Genomic DNA, 25,437 nt, shown 5'->3' on the forward strand with positions numbered 1-25,437 from the left:
GTTTCAATGCGTCGACTCTCTCTCTGCGTGTTCTGTCCGAGCATTTCCTGAATAAAGTGCATTATTAATAATCAATAAGACACACGCATGGTGCATGTGTCTGAAGTGCGTGCATGGAACACAGGGAAACCTTCACACTCCTTACTGGAGCAACACTATGCAAACCCAAACCAATTATGCTCCCACTACTGTAAGAGAAAACAAAAAGGAACGTACTTGACACACACCAGCGGGAACCAGCATGGGACTGTGACGACTAGAAGCAGCGTGCTCGTGTACGCTGATGTAACACCCGACCGCAGTAGGCCGACTCGCCTGGGCCGGTCGGGGAACACCACACAGCGCTGGCGGTTATTTAAGCGGGGGCTGGGGATATTTATGATTCAGCGTCGCATTGTCAAGCGCCCCCCCCCCCCGAGAGAGCCCCCCCCGCTTGCTGCAGATGGCCAGTCGGTCATGGATGAGAGGGAAGCGTGCCGGCAGTTAACCACCCTCACGCCTGTTCCACCGCGGGGAAGCTTGACACAGAGGTCCTATGCATATCCATATATAGTGGGATGGCATTTACCATTGGAGTAAGGCGGTAAAATCATTTCAAAGCGGTGTCTAAAGGCCGTGATTTGCATGCTCTTATGCCACATGTGCAAAAACACCCATTTAAGCTAAAACAAGTCGCAGCACTCAAACAGGGAGAAACTGAAAACTTGTTGATACTTTACATAATTTGTTTGAACTCCAAAGCCCCATTTCCCAGTGTGTGTGGGAGTTCATTGTCTTTCTGCCCCAGCGAACTTAAAGCGGAAATGTGTTGACGGAAAAGTTGAAGCGCTGGAGATTTTTTCGACGCTCACGCCAGCCTAGGTGAGCTGAGGGGAAAAGTCGCGCGCACAGTAGACCGCGTGAGAGTCAACCTCTCACCGCGGGCATTCTTTTTGTGAATGACGGGCAAAGCCGTGCACGCCCTCCTGTCAGCTTGTCACCGCTCCACACCTCTGCTGTCATGCCTGTGCACGTGAGGTGGCTGGCATCACTTTTTCAGTTTGCTCCCAAAGAGAGGTGAACGGGAAGCAAGGGGAAAACGCCAGCCGCGTGATCCTCCGACGTTTAAAAAAATTATAATATGGAAAAAAGGAATTGCAGAGTTGTGTTTCACGTTATTGTGTTTCTTTCAGAACTTTATTGAAAAATGGGGTCCTGTGAGGGAAGAGTGTTCCCACACCCAGCTGCACTCCCACGTTTCGCCTACAGCTCCGTCACTCTAATCTTTGTATTACTTTTTAAGAGGAATGACAATAGAGCCCTTTCAGCACATTCAAGGAACCTTCCTATAGAAGAGGAGGGTCTTCACCCAGACTTGCATACTTTCCATACCTTACTTTTAATCCATACCTTATCAGAGATGGAAACGCAATGTAATCTTTAGCGTTGCGATGTTGCAGCGCAGCAGCGCATACTAAACCAACACCATTGTTTGATGACTGAGAGGGAAAAAGGCTACGAAAACAATAACAAAACAATCCATCACTTATAGTTTTTCCAAGACTCCGATGTCACTTACTTTACGGTAGGTGACATCAATTAGTATAACATTAACAGCATAACAACGACTTGATGCAAATATAAGCTGACCCAACAAGCAGATGTCTTGAGAAATAGGGAATAACACAGGTCTTTGCGGAAGAAACTTTATACTGCTAGAATCTGCCACATTAGCTAATTAATTACCCACCACATGCCATGTTGTTGTGTATAATTCATACACCATGTTAACTCAGTCTCTAGACTACATGTTTCATGAGATTCTGCTCCGTCACCTATTACAAATCGGTGTATCATTTAATACACTTAAAATTCTAAACAGAACCCCGCTATCTCTGTGTATCTCATTATATGATATAATAAATATGATATAATTAATTATAATAAGAAAGGCAGCTAATCATGCATTGTGAGATAAATGGCAATTTTCGAAAGGTTGCTGAAACCGAAAGAGAAAGCATAACTAACTCTCCACCTCAAGCTGGTGTGTAGTGAGCGTTCTGGCACCGATTGGCTGCCGTGCATCACCCAAGTGGGTGCTACATATTGGTGGTGGTTAGTGAGGTCCCCCCTTCACTTTAGGCATCTTTGAGTGTTATTAATTATTATTATTATTCATGTTTAACCTCTGTTTTCCTTTTATTCCTAGTCTGTTTTACATAGTTTTGAATGATGACTATATGCTCTGTAAGGTGACCTTGGGTGTCTTGAAAGGCGCCTCTAAATTAAATGTATTATTATTATTATTATTATAAGAAAACCGGACAAAATACAGCTTCTGATGTTACGACTGCATACCTTCTGTGTGCGTCTACAGAGATCTGCTCATCAGATATAATGGCACTACACAGCATGCTGCAGCAGCTTCATATCTTACTTGCGAGGCAGAGAATGGGCGGAGAGGGACCCCGACTGGATGTCCCTTCATCAGCACTGACGACAGATCTGAGCACTTAACTTGATTCAACCCACGGCTCAGCCTCTCGCTTATTCAGGAGGACATTTAAACTGATACCGATACAGTACACTCAAACAATGGGTACAACAGAGGAAACAAAGCTTTTCGCAATTGATCAGACCACGTTGCAATGTAATGACTGCGATACAAAAGAGGGGGTGATTCTGCTTAACGCATATTGACACACAACCCCAGCGAACAGGGCAGCAGCAACAAAAGGGATACGGCCCAAATGTGGACGAGAACTCGGGAATTTAACAAACTCAGGGCTGTAATGTGTAATGTGCGTATGTGAGTGTTTGTGTGTGATGTATTTTTCTTTTTTTGATTGTCTTTTGTTTTGTTATTAAGAAATACGTTCTTAATATGTTGTTATTGTACTTTGTTGTCAAGGACCCCCTTGAAAATGAAATGGGTTCATCTCAAGAGGTTAGTCGTACAAAAATTATTTAAAACTCAAAATCTCAATTCCAACAAACTGGCATAGAAGAGAATGACGACTAGAAACGAGGCAGACAAAGGTACAGACAATAATAACGTACCGACAACGGAACAAAGGAAGTGGTATATAATGGGACTGACTAATGGGGGGATGAAGTGATTGCAGATGGGAGGGGCGGGATCTGTGAAGCGAGGGGAAAGATCCAAGGACATCTGGTGGACAGGTGGAGAATGGAAGCTAAATAACAGGGTCACACGATCACACGATGACAGCTTTTCACATTTTATAGCAGCCAAGTGACATGTTGATCAATTCACAAAAGGAAAAATAATATAAAGCACGTCGTTTCTTTACAACAAGCCTTCAAGGAGAAATAAATGCACATTCGCAGTGTTCTTCCTCTAACACTCTTTTAATACGCCTACGCATCTCTCCCTTGAAACTTCCTCTGCAGTTTAAGAACATTAGTAGATAAAGAACTGCACTAGCCATGTGCATTCATAATCAACTTCAGGAGTTATTGAATAATTTATGTAATTTGATGTAATTCTTTCAGCTAGGGTCGGCAATATGGCGAAACCAGGCAAAAATAGCTCGATTTTGAGATGATCAAACTCAAAAAAAATCAAACCCCTCTCTTCAGGCCTAACTCGAAGGGGACTAGCTCGGTAGCTTAAGTCATATGTCTTCCTAGCCTTGTGGAAGACTCTTGTCATGCGCACAACAAGAAAGATCTCATTACTCCTTGCCACAAACATGGAATTCTTTCAAGTATTTTCCGGAGGGGAGGTCAATAAAATCACCAACGTAAATCAAATGATCTTCTGAAATAGAGACACTACCATTAATTATAGCTTAAAATACTTTTTAATGAACCACTTTTAGGAACCACTTTTCTATACATGTTTACATATTTTAGAGAGCCACAAATGTCGCCCCATACATTCTCTGAAAATAGGCATGGAGTCTGCTTCTATTACATATTATACATTATAGTATCATTTATTTAGATACGATATTTTTTTCCGGGGGTTATACAGTCATGCGACAGCCACAGGAACCGTATGTTTCTTTTTTGGGATGTTTTAATCTTTGGCTCTATTCTGCTGCCTCTCTTCCCAACTCTCAAATCTTCCCTACAGAAGCTCAACTGAAACAGAACTTCCATGTGGACGTAGAGGAATACCTTTACTGACAAATGACATCGATAAGACCTGAAATGCTGACTGAATGAATCTGGTAAAAGAACGACAGATACCATAGTCTTCAGTCCTTTGCGGTATTCTTGATGTGTGAGACTAACAAATGATTATATTACACTCGAAGCTGACTTGAAACTCAAGGCATGTCCCATGCCTTATTGTCCTTCTTCACTCGTACTTGAAAGTCCAGCATGAATTATGACACTTTCCTGCCACCCTCGTCTCTTGCAAACTTCACATGGATGGTTAAATTAAGGAATATACGTCATACGTTGGATGTACTTAATTGTGCATTGGTCCATGTCAAACTTTGATGGATTGCCTAATTCAAGAAAAGTTGCTAATGTCGCGAAGGTACGTCGTGTACTTAATTACTGTGATGATAAATGTGCCTCAGTGTGCAGTGACAGGGAACACTTTCGACTTCAGTGGACACAGTGGCGCCTTGCTGACAACAAACGGCAAACTCCGTATCAATCAGCGTCACTCTCTGGTCTGATTGCGGATATCTCGCTGTTGCAGTTATTTCGTTGATAGGGCTACAGTCGACGCATGGGGGAACCACGGACATCTCAGTGATAAGCCAAACAAACAAAAAGAACTCGGTGACAAGTGGCAGCGCTGTAAAATTCTGACACTTCTTGGAAAAAAGCTCTCTAAAGGTAAAAAAAATAAAATTAAAGGCAAGAAAGCAACCTGGAACCGCAATCAATCCATGTCCACCATAAATCCATCTCCTCCGCCCTGGGTGACTGCAGGTGCTGGTCCCCCTTCAGTGATTTCAACTTTTCAGGCGTTTGTCATTATGAATCAATGCCTGGGTTAAGGCCTTGACCTGACGAATGGCACACACCTTAGAAGGAGGAGCATGGGGCAGGACGATGAATGAAGCATACCCTTGAGGTGCTTTCAGGTTAGCTTTTACAACCTGCTTTTATAACTTTTACAGGGTGGGTGGTTTTCAGAGCAGCTTTGTACTATTCAAATATATGGGTCATATCCATCCCACTCCATTCTTAAAGACACACTATGAACTTGAAGGCCAGTCGGGCCACCGTCTTATGCAGGTGACGCTGCTGGTGGTGGAGGATTGTTTACATCAGGCATGGCGCGTCAGCACCGTATCCAGTGAGGTCAAGGTAGATATCGTTCGCCCAGGCAAACAAGAGGTTCGCTTGGAGGCTGCTGAGATATTATTCAGTATCACGACCCAAGGCCGTCACCCATCCTATAGCGCGGCGAGTCTTGCATCACCCCCGCTTTGACACTTATTGATGTTCCACCGTCGAATGGACTATTCCGGGAAAGAGAAGAAGAAAGTCCCCCATGTGTGAACCTTGGACCTGGGTGGAGATAGAGGAGGAGAAGAGGTGGAGGGATACATGTATTCCATATTGCAAGGGGGACAAATGTCCTTGAGTGCGATCAAAGAGTTGAAACACACGAGCCTGCTGCCTTCTATTTGAATCTTGGAATGCATTGACACCTGCGTTTGTAGTGGTTTGAGTTACTATGACAGCACACAGAATCGTCTCAGTTCTCAGTGGGAGCAGGGTCGCCTTGAACGACACTAACGTATTGTATACATGCTCAGGGAGTAGGACGCTAGGGTTGAGCCTTTTCATACACCAGCTGGAACCAGCTAGTTTAATCCTTGAGAAGATCTAGGTCCAAATAGAGATAAAGACTTGAAGGACGGGCTGATTGCCAGTTTATATTCATTTGAAGAGGTTTAAGAGTTCTTAATCCTCCTTTTAATTAATAACGATCTAATCTTTTATTATTTTAGATCTTTTGTGAAATTAGCAGACCTAATTATTCGTAATATGGATTATTTTTTCTGTCTTTTTTCTTTACCCATGTATTCCTGATCAGGGGTGTTGTGGTTGTAAGTCAGGGTGACACCTCCAATGGCCTGCCAGTATAACGCATGGCCACATAAACCAACTCCATCTGCCATCCCCTAAACCCAGAGGGCTTGGATGTCTTGGCTTTCTTGTGCATCCCCTCGCTTCTTTTAACATAATTGTCTGTAACAAAACATAATCAGAACAGGGGAAATAGAATGAGGTGTTTTTTGTTTGTTTGTAGGGCTGGATGCCCAGGATTTTCCCCAGAATATACACCGTTTAATGTGGTCGTGTAGACAATATATCAGATGTAATGGATTGCCTTCCTTTTCAATTTCAGAGTGCTTCGTGGGTTGATTGAAGTTGCCTCGCACTTTGGCTTAGCAATACAACAGGTTGGCTCACCTTTGATGGTGGATCGCGGGGCTGCTGTAGATCTTCATTTTAGTTCCCTGTCAAGGAAACTCATCTGCCAGAGAAGAAACTAAAGCATTCTTCTACTTTCCTTAGAAAGTATCCCATCCCACCAGAACGGCATAGGGAGTTCATAGAGCATGAAATGGACAATGCTAACACAAAGCCATGTTGGGAAATTGGACACCAACAGCTTTTTCACTCCACGCAGCCATGAATGAAGAACAGTTTGCTGAGAATTTATTAATTTGCTGAAATATTGAAATTAACATTTTTGTAATTACTGCCATAACAAAACAAGACTTGTTTAAAGTTCAAAAGAGCCACTGCATAAAAAGGTAGCAATTTCCCCTCCGAACGTAACTTTGTTTTTAAGTTGTTTTTAAAGTGTTTAATACATGAGACACAAGCATAGGCAGAATGAACCTGCTGTGCAAACTACCCACTGTGCTCAACATATAAATGGATAATTTAACTCATTATTCGGTGCCATTAGCAGAAGATTGGGCTGCTTATCAGTACCCCTGGGATGGAAAGACTATTTATTATAAAATTGGATCAGGGAGAGCTGAAATTGTTAAGCAGTTTAAAGTAGCAATGTGTTACATTTCAACTAGCTTGTAGATTCAAACAGCCTGGACATATCTCTAGCCATTGCTGATCGATATTGCATAAATTCGACCCATACAGCAAAGGCCCATATTTGATTTACAATAAACTAAATCTCAGACTTTACTGTTCGAAAGACAAATCACGCATTTTAGGAACAATTATAATTCGTAGTGTTGAAGTTTCCAAGCAGCACAGAAACATTTAATATCACTGTCTGACTTTCTAAATCTTAAAAAGTTAAGAATAAAACCATGCCATCTCGGTCCTGTTGGGAGTCTGCGAGCTGCGGACAAAAAAAATGTCTTTGACGCACGCATCACACCCGGGGGAGCGAGGAGGTTGTGGAGCGAGCCACCGGTCGAAGAGGCTATTTGATTCTGTTTCTCTCAAAGACCGACCGAATGAATCTGTCAAGCACAACAGGGAAACAGCTAACAGCATGTTCACGCATGAAAACAAGATCCGGAAAGGTCGCTAGGGGTCGACGTGGTAGAGGAAAAAAAAAAAAGTGTATTGATTGTATCCCAAGTCAACAACAAAATACAAATTCATCCGTCCAATTAGCTGTTCTTCCATCATCAGAGGACAGAGACACTCTAAAAAAGTATGGAACACGGCCGCTGGTATCAGACAGCCAGGTAGCCACGGGCAGGCATGAAGACGGTGATGGAGCCATATTGAACGGGCACTGAATTGGTCCTGTCAGCCACGTCAATTTCTGAAGACAGCTGAGAGAATTTAGCTCTTTCTCACACTCTGAACCTCTGTCTTTGGGTATTAGTCTCTTTCCCCCTTTCTGTGAGTCTCTCTGCCTCCCTCCCTCCCTCCCTCTCTCTCCCACTCTTTCACAGACACATGCTTTGCAATATTTCTATGGCTCTATCTGCGGCCCCTTCTCCCTTTCAACTGTTATTTCTGTCTGAGCAGAGAGGCAGAGTATCCCTCACATCGATTCCAGCCAGGTGAGAACCCATTCTGAAATGGCAACAACATCTCGGGTGACTCAGGAGAGAGAGCTAAACAACAAATTGCCAGTTTTCAATGGTTGTTTTTTTCCACCCATCTCGCGTTGGCATACAAATGCAATTGGAAATAATGGAGAGGATGATGACAACGGCAATGCACAATTATGTACATTTCATATTAATAAGCCCACTAATCCATAAATATGGAATGGAATTAAATCCTGCCTGGGCCCATTATTGCTTGTGCTGATTTGCATACAGTGTGAAGGCTGGGTCGTTAAAGCCATCGCGTGGAAGACGGCGTCCTCCGTAAAGGTCTGAGGTCCTTCCAACCGGGCCGTGATATTGCGCCACGTGAAGAAGGAAAGTAAGCAATTATGTATGGAATAATGCGTCCAATAAGGCCGATTAATACCTCCAACGAGCCTCATTAAATGAAGAGCGGCAAGCAGACTTGTCAACAGCCGCAGACAATAGAGTCAGCACGCGGGCGGTTTTCACAGGGCCTTGGCGTAGGCCCAGAGACGCCGTCGTTGTCTTGTCAAACCTCGTTAGGATCTCACGGTTTTCTAATTTTTTCGGACCTTCGCGACGCCTCCTTGATAAACACGCGCGTAATCGGATGTGACAGGATGATAAAACAGCCGTCGGGGAGAGAAAAAAAAATAACAAATGAAAAAAATTATAAAAGATGACATAATTAGGTTTATAATCTGTGCGAGATGGGCAGTGATGCTCTTGTGAGGACGCTGTAATTCTGACTGTTAATCAGACTAACGTTTGCCACCCTCCATAAACTGCAGTGATAGCGGTTTATGAATAATGCAGCGCACCGGTGACAGTGGTGGGAAGGCCACTGTCACACAATGGATCCCATTATGACCGAGTGGCCATATTTCCATCTAATTGTCTGAGGATTTTTAAGTGAACTTTTGAAACGAAGCAAAGAGGAGATGCTAATCGGGTTTGTCTCCTTCACCTGGTTTGAGCTTGTAATCTAGGCAACGCGAAACGTACTTTTGTCCGAATTTTGAGGTAGGCGCTACACTACGCATGGCTGTGAAAAATAGTATACGAAGTAGAGGTTGCGAGCCGGAAACCCAAACCAATCGCGTTGACCATCTGATGGTATTTCTCCGTGGATAAAGCCATATTAAGATCTCCTCTTCGGTCCATTCGTACCCGTTGCAATCAGCCGTGTTTTTGCACGTTATGGGAATATCTGGGAACTCTTCGTCAGCGGACACAGCTGATCAGTTACGTGAGTTAAACGCTAGCGACATCTGCCGCGCTATGTACATCGACCTCCGACGATGTATTTCACCGCCATTGCACATAAAAAATAAGTGGATGGAAACCCGGCTAGCGTGCGCACGTTGCAGAGCTCGCAATCCTTCTGAAGTATGTCAGGAGTACTGCGCTGACAAAGACCCCGCCACTGGCTCACTGACGTTCACTCAAAGCTGGGCACTCGCAGAGAGCAACCATCTGATCAAAGACTGGGTTTAACGCTAATGGGAACACCGGCAAAACAACAGAGGGAACCAAAAACATGTCAGTCAACGTGGTATATCTGCACGAAGCCTTGAGCCGCGTACCTTCGGTGTCGACGCAGGTCACGTTCTGGCGGGCGGTGCCCGGTCCGCAGGCGTTTTTGCCGGGCATGCAATCCTCGAGGGGCCGCACCCGCCAAAGGTAGCAGGAGGGTTCCTCGCACTGGGCCGACTCGAGCAGGTGGGGACAGGCCTTGGAGGGCAGGTCCGCTGGCTCCCACAGCACCCGGCGCCTGCGGTGTCTGAAGCCTTGCATGGGAGACGGGGGGAGAGAGGGGGGAGAGAGGGGAAGGAGAGGGAGAGGGGGAACGTTGGTGGGTCAAACAACGGCTTGATCCAAGTGCAAAAAACAACCCCCTTCCCGAAAAACGAAAACACAAATGGAATGCAGCAGTGAGGAATGAGAGGGGCGTTGTGGAGTCAGGGAAGATAAAAAAATGATATTATTGTAAATTATAATGTATCGGCGGTATCCTCTGCTCCCAGTTTCCCACCAACCTTGGCACAAAACGGCGTGGAGCCTTTCCAAGCAGTATCACATAATGGGACGGGCCCCATGAATGGCAATGAATGTTGGTGGAGGTGACCTCACTCTCACACTCCCATCCAACACAGGACTGTTTGACACACACACACACACACACACACACACACACACACACACACACACACACACACACACACACACACACACACACACACACACACAAACTTACACACAAAGGCTTTAGAAAGAGAGTGGGGGAGAGGTGATAGAAAGAGAGAGAGAGACGACAAAGAGAGTAGAGAAGAGGAGAAAAAAACAGAGGAGACGACAGAGAGGCAAAAGAGAGAGAGAGCGGGAGAGAGAGAGAGAGACAGAGAAAGAGAGAGAGAAATAGAGAGAGACAGAGACAGAGACAGAGAGAGAGAGAGAGACAGAGAGAGACAGAGACAGAGACAGAGAGAGAGAGAGAGAGAGAGAGAGAGAGAGAGAGAGAGAGAGAGAGAGAGAGAGAGACAGACAGAGAGAGAGAGAGAGAAAAGAGGAGACAGAGGAAGACACAACTGAGTACAGAGAGAGAACGAGATAGGCGAGAGACCAAGAGAGGGAGAGGGGAGACAGACCAAGAGAGAGAGAGGCGCCAGAGAGAGCGAGAGAGAGAGAGAGAGAGAGAGAGAGAGAGAGAGAGAGAGAGAGAGAGAGAGAGAGAGAGAGAGGCGCCAGAGAGAGCGAGAGAGAGAGAGAGAGAGAGAGAGAGTCAGAGCAGCGACGCTTCGTTATCCCGCTCCGTGTGGACAGATACCTGTCCCAGCGCTGTTGCTGCCGCTGCCGCTGCGGTCTCTCTCTACTAAATTGCGATGTGCCTGACGCTCGTCTCACAGCTGCTACCGCCGCTCCCCCACCCACCCGCCCGCCCGCCCGCCGCCGCCGCCCCGAGCCCCCGCGGGGAAGAGCCGCCGGGCCCCCGTGCTTCACTGAGCCCATTTGATTACTAATTAAAATGCACCGAGTCAGAGTGACTCCTCGAGCGGAGCCGTCCCGTCGCCGAGGAAGCAGGTGCATTACGGATTCAGAGCTGGTTTGCGGGGACAAGGGTGGAGGGGGGGGGGGGGGGGGGGGGGGGGGGGGGGGAGGGGGGTGTTTGGGTGGCGCCCACCAAGGACGGCATCCACTGTAGTGGAGCGTCAGCGCGAGCAGTCGGAGCAGCTCGCGGCTAACCCCCAGGACAGGAACACGAGGGGTTGACGATCGCCGTGGTGGGAGCTGAGCGCATGGCTTAGCGTGACACACGCCGTCTTCCTGGAGGCTCGATAGGATGTGGCGTTTAGTTGGCGAAACATCTCCCTTTTCCCTTTGCCTCTCTCTCTCTGGAGTCGTGGGGATCATCGTGGATCGGGGGGCATACACACACGCCCACACGGTCAACCGCACAGTGTGTGACTGTATTCTGTATTCTGTATTCACGTGTTTTTCGTCACACCAATTATCATGTTTAGTAGTACAACATCATAAACGTTCAGTACTGCAATGACCGTAGTTTTTTCTACACTTTATTTGAAAAAAGAAAGGACTCGACCTTGAAGTCACGATGACTGAGTAGGGGCTAGGAGCGGGTGGGGGAGGGAAGGGCCGAACCGAGCTCTGTGCTAAAGTGTGGGTCAACGTGTGTATGGGGGCTTATCCAGACCGGCTACCTTTATTTAGAGTACGGCGGCAGCAGCAGAGAGCCACCATAGATCTTTGTACGCATCCAGGCTCCTGCTATTGACCTGCCGGCCTTCCTCCGCCTGCTCTCCCCATAAATCCCCGGAATATCGCGGACACACCGGGTTTCGCCTTGGCAACCGTCGTAAAGCACATTGAAACGTGTGTGTGACGTACCACCCCGAGTCCCAGCCCCGACCCCAGCCCCATGGTTCAGTCGACAGGTTGTTAGTGAACGCGATGCAGGATTGATAAGGGAAGGGCGAGAAAGAATGTGAAAGAAGAAGAATGAGAACCATTGGAGTGGATGACAACTAAATTAGAAGGCGAAGCGATGGGCTCTGTGTCATCATCGCTAAACGGCACTTAAACGAGGCGTCCATTACAAATAATAGGGGGAGGGTGGGGGAATCATCCAATAATGTGATCGGCACTTTTAACACGGTTATTATTGCAAAGCCAATTAAAAAAGATGAATCAATTGGTCCCGATCGTGACTGTTAGGACAGCTCTGGGCGAGAATTTAACAAGAGGAAATTCTCCATGTAGTTCGGTCTTTTACGCATAGAATAGGGTGTTGAGAAAAATTGCAAGAGTGTATTAATATGAGTGGATTCACTATCTTAATAATTAATATCATTCATTAATATATAAATCAGCATACCTTGATATATTATTGTTGTTATTATTTGACAAACAACAATATAATACAGTATCTTCCTCTGTTTCGCTGCTCCTCCAGAATATGTTTTGTGTTTCGAACAAGGCGTTGAATAGCAACGAATAGCAAAATAGGCAACGTCTCCCGAAACAAGGGCTTTCCACGTGAGCTTCTGGAAGCTTCCAGCGGGCTCCCACAAGTTCCTCAGCTCCGGCTTGTGGATTCCCCTACACAAATCACTCAGCGAGAGAGAGAACCCCGACACGGAGAAGCTGCTCCTGAGTTCAAACCGGCAGCTCAGCAGGGCTGACTTACATCAGAATACACAGTGGAGAAACAACAAACTCCCTTCATCCTGGAGCCAGAACCGTTCGCCCCCTCTTCCCCCTCCTCCCAGCTCCCTCCTCCCCTGTTTGAGAAGTACCTTCTGGGTGCTGACCAGGGTGACTCCCCGAGCCAAACACAGACAGAGTAGGGGATCGATTACACCATGGTCCAAGAGATAACATCTAAAATGGGAACCAAACCAACCGAAAGATAGAAAATTGTTGTTCGGCTTGGAGCCACCACTCCCCTTATGAGGGTTCTCCTCAACTTCCTCTGTCTTCGATGTGCATCTCGATATACTGTATATAGATGGAGATCAGTAAATATAGTATTAACGGTATAACCCGGATGACAGGAATTTGCCGGAAGAGTGCAACGCTAAAGTGTCAAGCAGTAAGGTCTATAGGCAAATAAGGAGAATGATAACAATATGACAACATAATATTCCCCCATGTTTATGCTACCCTACGACTGACCAAGGAGACACCTCGTCGACAGTGATTTGCGATTGGGTTTTGAACAAAAAAAATGTCATCTTGTTATTAAATATTCCTTTATGGGAGGTGTGTGGGGGGGGGGTTGCCGTTACAACACACTGCGAGAATCACAGAGAGAGAGACAGAGAGAGAGAGAGAGAGAAAGAAAGAGAGGGAGAGGAGAGAGACAGAGAAAGGCAGACACAGACAGAGAGAGACAGAGAGGAAGAGTGAGAGACAGAGTGAGAGTGAGAGAAAGAGAAAGAGAAAGAGAAAGAGAAAGAGAAAGAGAAAGAGAGAGAGAGAGAGTCGTCGTCCCCACGGGAAACTTGGTAACAATGAAGTGCGATTGGCTGGACGCCAGGGAGGTATTGGTCGGGACGGTGGCTGACCTACAAAAGGTCTCTCTGGGCCCCTCCCTAAGGAGCCCTCACACACCTTGGCTCACGGCACGACCAGGTCATCCTGCCCTTTAAGACCCACGCATGCATGCACGCTCAGACCCAAACGCATGCACGTACACACGCATTTACACACACACACACACACACACACACACGCACACACACGCGCATGCATGCACGCTCACACACAAACGCATGCACGTACACATGCATTTATACACACACACACACACTTACATACACACATAAACGCACATACACCAGACACACTTGAGTAGATAGGAAACAGAAGCAGGCATGAGTCTTCACACATAGACACATACAAGCACACATTCATACGCCCACACACACCCACACTAACACACAAACACACAAACTTGAGGAGATGGGACACAGAGGCGCGCTAGTAACCACATGTACAAACAGACACACACACACACACACATAAGCACTCTCCAAGGCCATTCAATGCTGAACACATCATCCATTGAACTAAGCAACATAAACGACAAGCACACAGAAGTGGCCGCTGGGAACACCAGCGCATTCATAAACACACGGCCTCTTCAATGCCCATGGGGACATGCAAGCTGGACCGAATGACTAGTCTCTGTCCCTCTCTCTTTCTCTCTCTTGCAGCTTACTATATGGCATTAAAACGTGTGTGCTCTCTACTACCCCAACCTTGATACAGTCTTCATAAGCCACTTATCCACAATTCATTTATATAAATCTATAATTTGTATACAGATGCGCTCTCTCTCTCTCTCTCTCTCTCTCTCTCTCTCTCTCTCTCTCTCTCTCTCTCTCTCTCTCTCTCTCTCTCTCTCTCTCTCTCTCTCTCTCTCTCTCTCTCTCTCTCTCTCTCTCTCTCTCTCTCTCTCTACTCCCTTCTACCACCTGTCTGTCACTATCTGCTCATCTCGGTCTGTTCTTTTCAGCCTGTCACTCTATGTTTCTCATCCCGCCATCGTCTTTATGTTCCGACTCTTATCTGCTTCCTTCTTTCTGTCTTTCCCCCCGTCCTGCTTTGCTTCTGTCTGTCCATCCATCCCTCCTCCCCTCCCTCCCTCCTTTCCTTTCCTTCCTCCCTTCTTTCTTTCTTTCCGCAACAATACACATGCATACTCCCTAGAATTGCTGCGCAGGAAAGCCAAGTTACACACCACCAATGAGAATGAGTTTGTGAATGAGAATGTGTGCTTTGATCGTCCACAACCACCACCACCACCACCACCACCACACCTTTCTTCAACTGGGACTCCTGGGGCTGCAGGCAGCTGTCAGGCAGGCAGGCTTCCCAGGCGGACCAGGGGGACAGCAGGCACGGCTGGGGGCAGGGCAGCGAGCAGAGCTGGACCACAGAGGGAGGCTCCTCCCCCGCACACAGCCCGGCGCTCACGGGCCGAGACACTGGGCCGTACGACAGGGGGAGAGGGAGAGGGGGGGAGAGAGAGAGAGAGAGAGAGAGAGAGAGAGAGAGAGAGAGAGAGAGAGAGGGGGATGAGAGAAAGAGTGGGGATAAGAGGGAGAGAAAGGGAGACATATTTTTTAAATGACTTTACTTTGTCCACATCCTCCTTGTTAGGAATCATAAATGAACGGACACCATTTTAAAATACATACATGATATAACGTAGTAACATATAAGATAACGCTATGACTCCATCACACACTAACGACATTTCCACTATCTGCTCAAATAGAGACGAAGAGGGAGAGACACATACACCCACACACACACACACTCAAAGACACACACATTCAAACCCACACACACACTCACATGCATTAATGGAGTATGCCTGACCTTTGTGACTTTGACTCCTCAATGAAAGCAGCGCTGATGTGTGTGAGTACGTGTGCGTGTGTGTGCGTGTGCTTATGTTTGTGCTTATGTGTGTGCGTCCGTTTGTTTCTGTATGTGCTTTTTTGTACGCGTGCATGCGTGTGCGTATGCTTTTGCATGTGTGAGTGTGCATGTGTGTTTGCGTGCGTTAGTGCGTGAGTGCATGCAACGCGCATGTGTGTTTGTGTTATGGACGAGATCATATCATTTCAGACCCAAACCACCCTTTGGCGCTACTTTATTCTGCGTACTCTCTTTTTGTGCTGCTTCGGTAATGTCTTTATTTCTTAGGGCTGGGGGACGGGATGAGTTGCAGTAGATTGAGGGGGCATTTCAGGCGGTGACAGGAATTCATTTGGATATGACCCAAAAATCTCCCGGCTCGGCTGCCGTGCATATTGAGTCAACAAAACACCAAATATGCCAACGTCAGGGAGGGTTAGTGCTGTGGTGTCTACTGAGGCCCTAAATGACAAGGACACAGAGGAGGAGACGCAGTGAAACCAAAGGCTGCGCCTGGGCATCGCCTGGAGAAACGACTCCATGTGGAGAATGAGTCGGAGCAGGAGGCTTGTGGTTATATATTTATTCATTCCGTAATGTCCAGAAGCAAACAGCCTATTTAATTGAATTTAGATTTGCCTTTGTGCATAATTGAGGAACACATTTCCATTTAAATGAATGCCCACGGTGGAAACTGCTTCATTATGAGCTTTATGCTTTCACTAAAAGTTATTTACACGGTCTTTGATCACCTTTAACAAAAACAACTCGCATGATAAATTATTTCCGTTGCATTCATTTTCCATGGGTACAGAAAAGTGTGTGTGTGTGTCTTCTTTCTTTGTTTTGAATTATCCAATAGAAATAAAACAAATCTTTTATTGTCTGTTTCGACGTAAATGTGTGGGCTTCTGCTTTTCTCTTTCGTTGTTTTTTTTCCGGTGCATCACTGTCATTCTGATCTTTAAAGCACATTTTCTGGATTTAATTCATGCAAAACAACAATCTTTGTTTTCATTTCATTCCCTAGCCACAAAGGAAGGGTGCAACGCCCACATAAAGGCTAGCATATTAGTTGCTTAAAAGAGCAGTTGGACACCACACAATGACATGGTAAAAATCCTTCTTTTGCACCTAAGCTTTGCTAACTTAAGTTTGCTATAATGAGATGCATCTATGGGAATGTTTTTTGTCTAGCCGCTGTCAGTTTTTCAGGATGATGATACATTCTCTCCCATCTTTCTCTTTATTCAAATTCTGAAGCACAAAAATCTTTTTGTTCTGTGGTTAGACACAGGCAGCAAACCGCACCTCATATCATAAAAACTGGTTACTATTCTCTTAGTGGTCATCCAATAGTCAATAAAGATTCCACTGAACTAACATTCCTGAGCAAATTAATCGGTTGAGCCTAATCTCCCCAGCTCTTTAAACTGGTGCTCTGGCAGTTTTCGATTTTATTATTTATATCCTTTATGTTTATGTGATGTTTATGTTCCTTAATCCTTTATTTAACTTGTGTGCACATGCATTTATTTTTCTGCTCCTGAAACATGCAATTTGTTTATACTTCTGTTGCTCCTATGGATTTGAATAGTGGGAGCATTTCTATGATGTTCTACAAATAACTTCGCAACTGGCCAATTATATTTCACCTTTTTTCCCTTTGTGTTGACATAAATTAGAGATTATAATACTTGAATCTGGTATGTGCATAGCCTTTACCACTTTCTAAGAGTTAATTGGCTGACTGATATCCCCGTTGAAGCCTATAATTACATTAAATTATAAGTAGGATGAATCATATTGTATGTAAACAATGACTGTAAAAAAAAAACACATTTAATGAGCCAAAAACGCCTCGACTTGGGCAATTTATACTTCTTTTCGCTTTGACAGGATGTAGCGCTTTCGGATGGTTATGCTTTGGCTTCGGTTTCACTTTCACTTTGTCAGGGAAACAAACGTGGATGTGATGTGGAGGTATGATGTGTTGATGACTGCCTCTCCCATGAATGTCACCAGATGCTCCGTGAGAGGAAGTGATGGGGGGCCGTCCTACCCTCCTTCCTGTGATGAGGGGCTGACGGGTCGGGGACCTGGACGCAGTAGACCTCCCTGGTGTGGATCCCGCCTCCACAGAGGACGCTGGTGTTCCCCGCACGCCGGTCATGAGGGCCCAGCAGGGGGCTCACGCGACACAGGCCCCAGTCGGTGGTCCTCCACACGAACCTGACCAAACAGACCTAGGGTTACACTTCCTGTCAACACCAAACAGACCTAGGGTTACACTTCCTGTCCATACCAAACTGACCTAGGGTTACACTTCCTGTCCATACCAAACTGACCTAGGGTTACACTTCCTGTCCATACCAAACTGACCTAGGGTTACACTTCCTGTCAACACCAAACATACCTACGGTAACACTTCCTGTCCACACCAAACATACCTACGGTAACACTTCCTGTCCACACCAAACAGACCTACGATTACAATTCCTGTCAACACAATCCTGTCCAAAAAGACCTACGGTTACACTTTCCGTCAACACAAACCTGACCAAAGAGACCTAGGGTTACACTTCCAGTCATCACCAAAGTGACCTAGAGTTACACTTCCTGTCCACACCAAACAGACCTAGGGTTACACTTCCTGTCATCACCAAACTGACCTAGTTACACTTCCTGTTCACACCAAACAGACCTACGGTTACACTTCCTGTCAACACCAAACTGACCTAGAGTTACACTTCCTGTCCTCACCAAACAGACCTAGGGTTACACTTCCTGTCAACACCAAACAGACCTAGGGTTAAACTTCCTGTCCACACTGACCAAAACAGACCTAGGTTTACACTTCCTGTCCACACAAATTAGACCGAACAGACCTACGGTTACACTTCCTGTCAACACCAAATAGACCTAGGGTTACACTTCCTGTCCACACTGACCCAACAGACCTATGGTTACACTTCCTGTCAACACCAAACAGATCTACAGTTAAACTTCCTGTAAACACAAAACAGGCCAAACAGACATAAGGATATACTTCCTGTCATTTGAACCTGACCAAACAGACCAAGGGTTACATTTACTGCACATACACACATTCAGTGACATAATGACATATACTTTACATACAGATGCAGACAAAGTTACATACACAAACACATACACCAACATAGACTGTCCATACACAAGCAGACATTGACATATACATACAGTTACATTACACTGTACATACTCACAGACAGTTACATATTCTGTTCAAGAAGACAGACAGGGTAATACACTGTAAGAAGTACAGTTGCATGTTCCGCATATGCATGCATCCATAGAATCGGCGAATGATTTACACGCCTGCATAAACACAGGTTGATTGTCTGCAAACAAAAGCATCCACACACAGGCTCTCACATCACACACACACACACACACACACACACACACACACACACACACACACACACACACACACACACACACACACACACCAAGTAGTAAACACTAAGGACAATTGCTCGTGAAAATAACCAAAGGCTGATTAATCTATGATTAATTACATAATAAAGTCCTGATTATAGCTCTTAACGCGAGTTTCTCTGAAATAAACGGGGTTGGGGTAAGGCTGGAACCCTCCCCTGTAAGGTAGAGTTGCTTCAGTTACTTCTTTGGAAATCTTTATAGCATTTGAATCCTGCTGGGGAACACACGCAGACACACACACACACACACACACACACACACACAAACACACACACACACACACACAAACGTATGGTATGTATAGATACAGCTTGGTTTTGACTATGACGAACGTGGCATCGCAGAAGGAAATAAAATCAGCACAGCTTTTAGTAATCTATCACATGCTTCATTTCCATAATGAGTTTTCCCTAATCATGAAAAGCTTCTGCTTTGAGGCACCCCCATGTAACATCAGCAAATAAAAAATCAAATCAACACAGTGGAAAACAAAATATTCTCCATTGACTCTTTGTTTACTGCATATTGTTTCATCCATAACTCATCTCACGGCAAGCATCCCAGTCATAACAATGAGGCTGTGAGGCACACTGCCTTTAACACAGGGTTAATAAGGCACCTTGGGGTTATTAACACTAATAACAATCACGACACTGATAATACGACGCGCACTACTTCTATTAGGGCTAATAAAGTAGTCAAAAGTTCAAATCTGTTGTTTCCCCTCCGATACTCGCTGGATGTTTGCGGCATTCCAGGATGTCAGAACGCATCTGCAATGCTCTCAGGTGAAATGGCATGAAAAAGGGAATATTAAAAATCAGTGTCACATTTGCATTAGGCAGGCCTCAGGCTTCTGAATTATCGCAAGCCGATAATTCGCCGTCTACATGCGAAGCCAAAGGAAACATGCTCGATATTAGCCCAGCACACCTGGGGCAGTTTGGTAGCAGGTCTCCGATGATGTTGCAGGCTTCCTTTTCCTCAAGGGTGGGGCATTCTTTCCCTCCACCAATGGGAATCTGCGCCATCGTCCGCGCCCGGACCCGGTAACCAGGCGACAGGTCAGAGGAGCGGCAGGTCTTGGAGCAGGGGCTCCACGAGGACCAATCAGACGTCTCGCAGTCCTTGGGCATCACACAGGACTGGAAGGTCAAAGGGGAGTCGTCCTGGGTACAAAGACTGCAGAGGGGAAGAGGCAAGAGAAAGACTCAAAATGGAGGACGACCTATGTCTGTTTGTAACTCACAGCGTAGGAATATATAGAATACTATATATTTATAAATGGAAGACTAAGAAATATATCTTTCACCCAAAGGAAGGAAAAACTTTGAATCTAAAAGTGAATGCCCTTTATTACCCTTGCAGAGTTAGATAAATTGGGGGCCCAGACAGACAGGTGGGAAGAATGAAGGAGAAATATGGCATATGTCAGCGGGGGTTAGAATTTGATTAGGCCTTTTGCGAAGAAGCGGCTTGCTCAGAGGGGCTTGAAAATGGCACATCAGATGGAAGAAATGCCAGCCACGTGGTGGACCTTACGTTGTGTACCTCCGCCCCCTGACGGACAAATGACCTTTCTGGGGGTCTGACGAAATGTGTGTCGTTACCATTTAAAGGCAGAGTCGTGTCCACGTGGACGAAAGCCTACATTTTTCTTTGCAGAGTTCAAAATGTAAAAAGAGTAAAAATCAGGGAACCACCATCAACACTTGGAAACATAAATAAATGTATTAGTCAAGTAATTCAAATTTTTAATTGTTTAAAATGGACAATCTAATTAATTTCGTGCATTATTCTCTGAGCGCCAGACACATTCGGTTAGCATTTTACTTGGTAATTAGACGGTTATTAGAAAAGCGGAATGAATCCAAAACTCAGGTGGGAAATAGAGATTCAAAAGGCCTGCTGTGTCTAAGAAGTGAATATGGTCACAATGCTCTGTGAACCATCTCCGGCCGGACCTTTTAACCCAGTAAGGAGGAACCCCTGGCTCCCATTTTTGGTTCTTGAACATAAGTGGTTATATTACAATGTTTGTATCACTGAATAACTATATTAATGTTTTCGATACTCACAATGCAATCAGCACAGGACACATTTGAGAAGTTAATTATTAAATCCAAATTGGAATATGGTTATGGTTATGGTTATGGCTCCACTACAGTGTGACTTAATTGAGCAGTATCGGCCAAGAGATTCCTGGTACCATGGTTACCATAAAGAGATATTCCTAGAGCAAATGTACTTTAATTTATTAATGTAGCATATGCTAATTATTTATTAGTCAGCCAACAGTCTGTCTTTCCACCATCTAGATTGTGACAATTTATCAATACAACATATCAGCGATCACTTTTTTCGGCATGCATAATTTCAACTGTCCATAATGCTTTTTAACCAAATGTCAGGCTCACGGTGGGAGTTTGTGCACGTGTGGGTCTGTATGGATTTGCATATAAGTTTTATGCAGAAAATAAATCCCTTATTATCCAACGAAAATACCAGTTAGTGTGAACAGCGGGGTAAGGAATGAAGCAGCAATTGACATTTAGTACAATGGCGCAGCATTGCACCATAGTGCGAATCGACTGCTAAAATGGCAGTTCCCACATAATCCAACCATAATTGAAAAGTTAATGGGCAGAAAATAATTGCTACTTTATTACAATGAACATACCTTGCTTATAATAGTTCCATTAAAATGCCCCACAGGTGATTCGCAAGAGAAAGGCATAGCGTTGATTTTGTTGCACCAAAGGAATGCAAAAATGCAATTTCAATTTTAATCAATTTAGTTTGGTTTGAGTTACCTGTATGGTCTAATTAAGGCGGATGGCCCCGATCGACCCGGTGCGGCACGCTAAGTGAACCGCAGATTAACATGAGACCGCGCAACTGGAAGAGCTTCACAGGCCGCTTTCCAAGGATTCTTCTTTCAGGAAGGCAGCCGGACCGGCTCGTTGCCTTTAATGCTAATCTGGGATTTCCACTTGAAAGCAAAAAAAAATAAAAAATAAAAAGGCAACCAAGAATTGTGTGTCGTTATCGCCCGGGGATTCCACTCAGGTGCGCCCGCTAATCCCTTGAGTGAATAATGGAGGCGGAACGCCAGGGACGGCTTACCTCAGCATGGAGTTCTTGCCATCGCTCCGCGTGCAGCGGACCTGCCGCGTCTGATATCCCACCTCCAGCTCCCAGGACATGCGGCCGCTGAAGGGATGGGGCTGTGTGTCGAGGTGGTGGAGGCGGAGGAGGTGGTGGTGGTGGTGGTGGTGCTGACCGTGGAGGTTCTGGCTGTGGTGGTGTTGGTGGTGGGGGTCGGGGAGGTGGGTGAGCAGGGAGTCCGTCTGCGCGTGCCGCTTCACTAGGTTCTTCTCCACGGGGGTGGCCGCGGTGGCGCTGTAGTCCACCGCGGTCTTGCCTCCGAGCGACCCCAGGTCCTTGTGGTGGGGCAGCCGGCACTCGCTCCAGGAGCCCACCTTGAGGCTGTAGCGGTGCTCGCTGGCCCCCGACGGGCAGGGGATCGGGTGGGAGCAAGTCCTGGTCTGGGTGAGGTTGGGGCAGTGCGCCCCGCCGAACACGGGCGTGGCCAGGACGTGCCGGGTGCGGTGCTGCAGGCCGGCGCCGCAGGTCCTGCTACAGCCCGACCAGGCCGTGAACGCCGACACCACGCAGTCCTGGGGGCACGGGATCAGGCAGGCCTGCTCCGCCCACGGCCTCCCGGAGAAGAACTCGCAGATCCGCGTGGCCACGGCCGTGCGGTTGGCCGTGCGCACGCAGCGAACCGAGCGGCGTTGGACGCCGTGCTGCGCCGTCACGCACTCCGAGGGGTGGGGCCTCAGCTCGTTGGCGAGGAAGGGCACCAGGAAGCAGCCGCCCCAGGGAGACACCTCCCACTCGAAGAGGTCCTGGTGCCACTCGCACACCTTGAAGCAGGGCCGCCGGCTCGCGGGCTTGTCCGCCTGCGGGCAGTGGGAGTGGTGGGTGGTCCAGCCTTCGGTGTGGACGCACCACAGCGTCCGGGTCTGGAGCCCGCCGGAGCCGCACTCCTCGCCCGTGCAGTGACCCCACTGACCTGCAGACAAACAGAGGGCGGCGACGCCAAAACAATGTCAGCACCCCCTTTTCATTACTCACAGCTTTGGAGAGTGTTTTTTTTTTGTTCCATTGTTTGAACTGGAGATATTAAGTGGTGTGCAATCAAGCGCAAATTGAAGCCATTCAATTAACCTTTGTGTTTGTCTTTATGATGGAGCGGGGAATTAATTAAAACTGACAATGGTCGGCGATGTAAAAAAATATTATTAAGTGTTGGTCATCATCGCTGCCGCACACATTCACACAGACGCACACAAATATGGCACCGGTCCGACTAATGGGGCGCAAATAAATGAGATCGAACTGTTTACTTAGCCTCCCTGTCCTCTTGCCCTCCTTTCCAAAACATGCACGCATGGGCCTTAAAGAGTGAAATTGAATCAATCTGTCTTGCTGGGTCAGTAACGTACACTTTTTGCAACTATACTTGCCGGAAAAACAAGTTCAAATTTTCCTAATGATACAATTTGTTTAATTATCAGTATTATGGGCTTGGAAAATTGCTTTCAAATGGATTCTTGTTTCAAGACTTTTTCTTTTCTTTAAAAGACAGAAAGATGAACCAGAGCCATAGTAAACTCTACGTTTCCCACGTTTGAACAATCATAACGGCAACTCTCGGCTGCTTGGCTGTAACTTCCTGCTTTGGAAGGCAATATTTCAAACTGCTGAATTGTTTCATAGTTCATCGGAGCAGATTATTGGCTCCACACGTCCCCAGCATTGCAATATTAATGGAGACACAGAGTCTAACTCAACCCACGATGTTAACGTTATCATACGTATAATCCTCAATACAAATGTCGACAGGAACTCTAATATAGCAAAAGGAAAGAGAAGAGAAGAAGAAAGTATAATGACAAATGTCCCACTTTCTGTACATTTTCTATGTGTTGAATACATGCATGAACGTATGAACATTTACAAACACACACACACACACACACACACACACACACACACACACACACACACACACACACACACACACACACACACACACACACACACACACACACACACACACACACACGCAAGACTTTAATTAATCTAATCTATTAAGCCTGCAAATGAGGTACGAATTCAAAAAACACATTGGGCTGTAACAGGATGCATAGTTTAATGAGTTCATAACTCTGGAAAATCATTAGGAAAAGGCACTGGAAAATGCATTTGCCTTCCCATATTTCGTCTGTTTTTCCCTGTCTTTTTCCCAAGTGTATGTATCTCACTGCCAGCAGATACGTCTGAATCTGATGTAAACATCCACTATTACTGCATGAATTAAACAAAGCGTATGGATTTCTTCCCTTCTTCCTGTTATCTTGCTGTGGAGGCTCGGTGACTGCTCATGCAAGAGCTTGTTTCCTAACGGTTAACGGTTCCTCTGCTTGATGCGGTCACCGACGGCTCCTCTCTCCAACCCACCAACACACATCCTCTGCACCATCTTTTCATTTCCCCAGCCGGAACACTGAGTGGGTGAGTGTATGTGTGTGTGTGTGTGTGTCTGTCTGTGTGTGTGTCTTTGTGTGCGTGTCTGTGTGCGTGTCTGTGTCTGTGTCTGTGTCTGTGTGTGTGTGTGTGTGTGTGTGTGTGTGTGTGTGTGTGTGTCTTTGTGTGTGCGTCTGTGTCTGTGTCTTTGTGTGTGTGTCTTTGTGTGTGTGTGTGTGTGTGTGTGTGTGTGTGTGTGTGTGTGTGTGTGTGTGTGTGTGTGTGTGTGTGTGTGTGTGTGTGTGTGTGTGTGTGTGTGTGTGTGTAAGAGAGTGTGTGTCGCCCATGCGTGATTTATCGAGGTGCGATTGGGAGGGTTCCATTAACACGGGTTTGGACGGGGGGAAGCTGAGCCAAAGCAAGTCACACTTCCCCCCCCCCCTTGCTCCCCTCTCCTCTGAATAATGACTCCCTCTCTGTCTGTCAGCATCAGCCCCCCCCCCTCCCACACACCTCCCCCTCTCCACTCAACCCCCGAGGGGGGGGGGGGGGGGGGGGGGGGGGGGGAAGGTGTCCAATGCCCCAACAGCTTTCTGAACCACTACTTCACAGGAGATCTCCCCCGCTGGCCGCTAATGGAGCCTGTGGTATTAATTACACTTTGACTATGAGGGGACTAAAGAACAACAACAACAAATACGCCATTCAATTAAAACTAGCGCCAAGATATGTCCCCGACAAGTTTCAAGGCATGTGACGCGATTTTGCACCCGTTTTCAATCGGAAACACTTGAATGCTGTACACTATTTATAGAATTTGATATTATTTTGGAAGTATCAGGTATGACGATCCTCGTCAACAATTATTATGTTTAACAACTTTTGGTTTTGGGATGAACATGTGTACAAGTCCATGAGGTTTGTTAAGTCAATCTGTCGAGTCTGTAACCCATGATTCTGTGTCGACATATCT

The 25,437-nt window shown here is 46.2% G+C and overlaps 1 protein-coding gene across 1 annotated transcript in view; it reads right to left on the bottom strand.

Annotated features, from left to right (window-relative positions):
- thsd7ba (thrombospondin, type I, domain containing 7Ba) overlaps nt 1-25,437 on the bottom strand; it is a 143,733-nt gene that overhangs the window by 63,505 nt on the left and 54,791 nt on the right. Inside the window, 5 exon segments of the mRNA XM_060039918.1 lie at nt 9,581-9,784; nt 14,837-15,004; nt 17,506-17,675; nt 19,863-20,111; nt 22,056-23,007. Of these exon segments, the coding sequence (XP_059895901.1) occupies nt 9,581-9,784; nt 14,837-15,004; nt 17,506-17,675; nt 19,863-20,111; nt 22,056-23,007 (1,743 nt within the window).

Source organism: Gadus macrocephalus, chromosome 20 (assembly GCF_031168955.1).
Source record: "Gadus macrocephalus chromosome 20, ASM3116895v1".
NCBI lineage: Eukaryota > Metazoa > Chordata > Actinopteri > Gadiformes > Gadidae > Gadus > Gadus macrocephalus.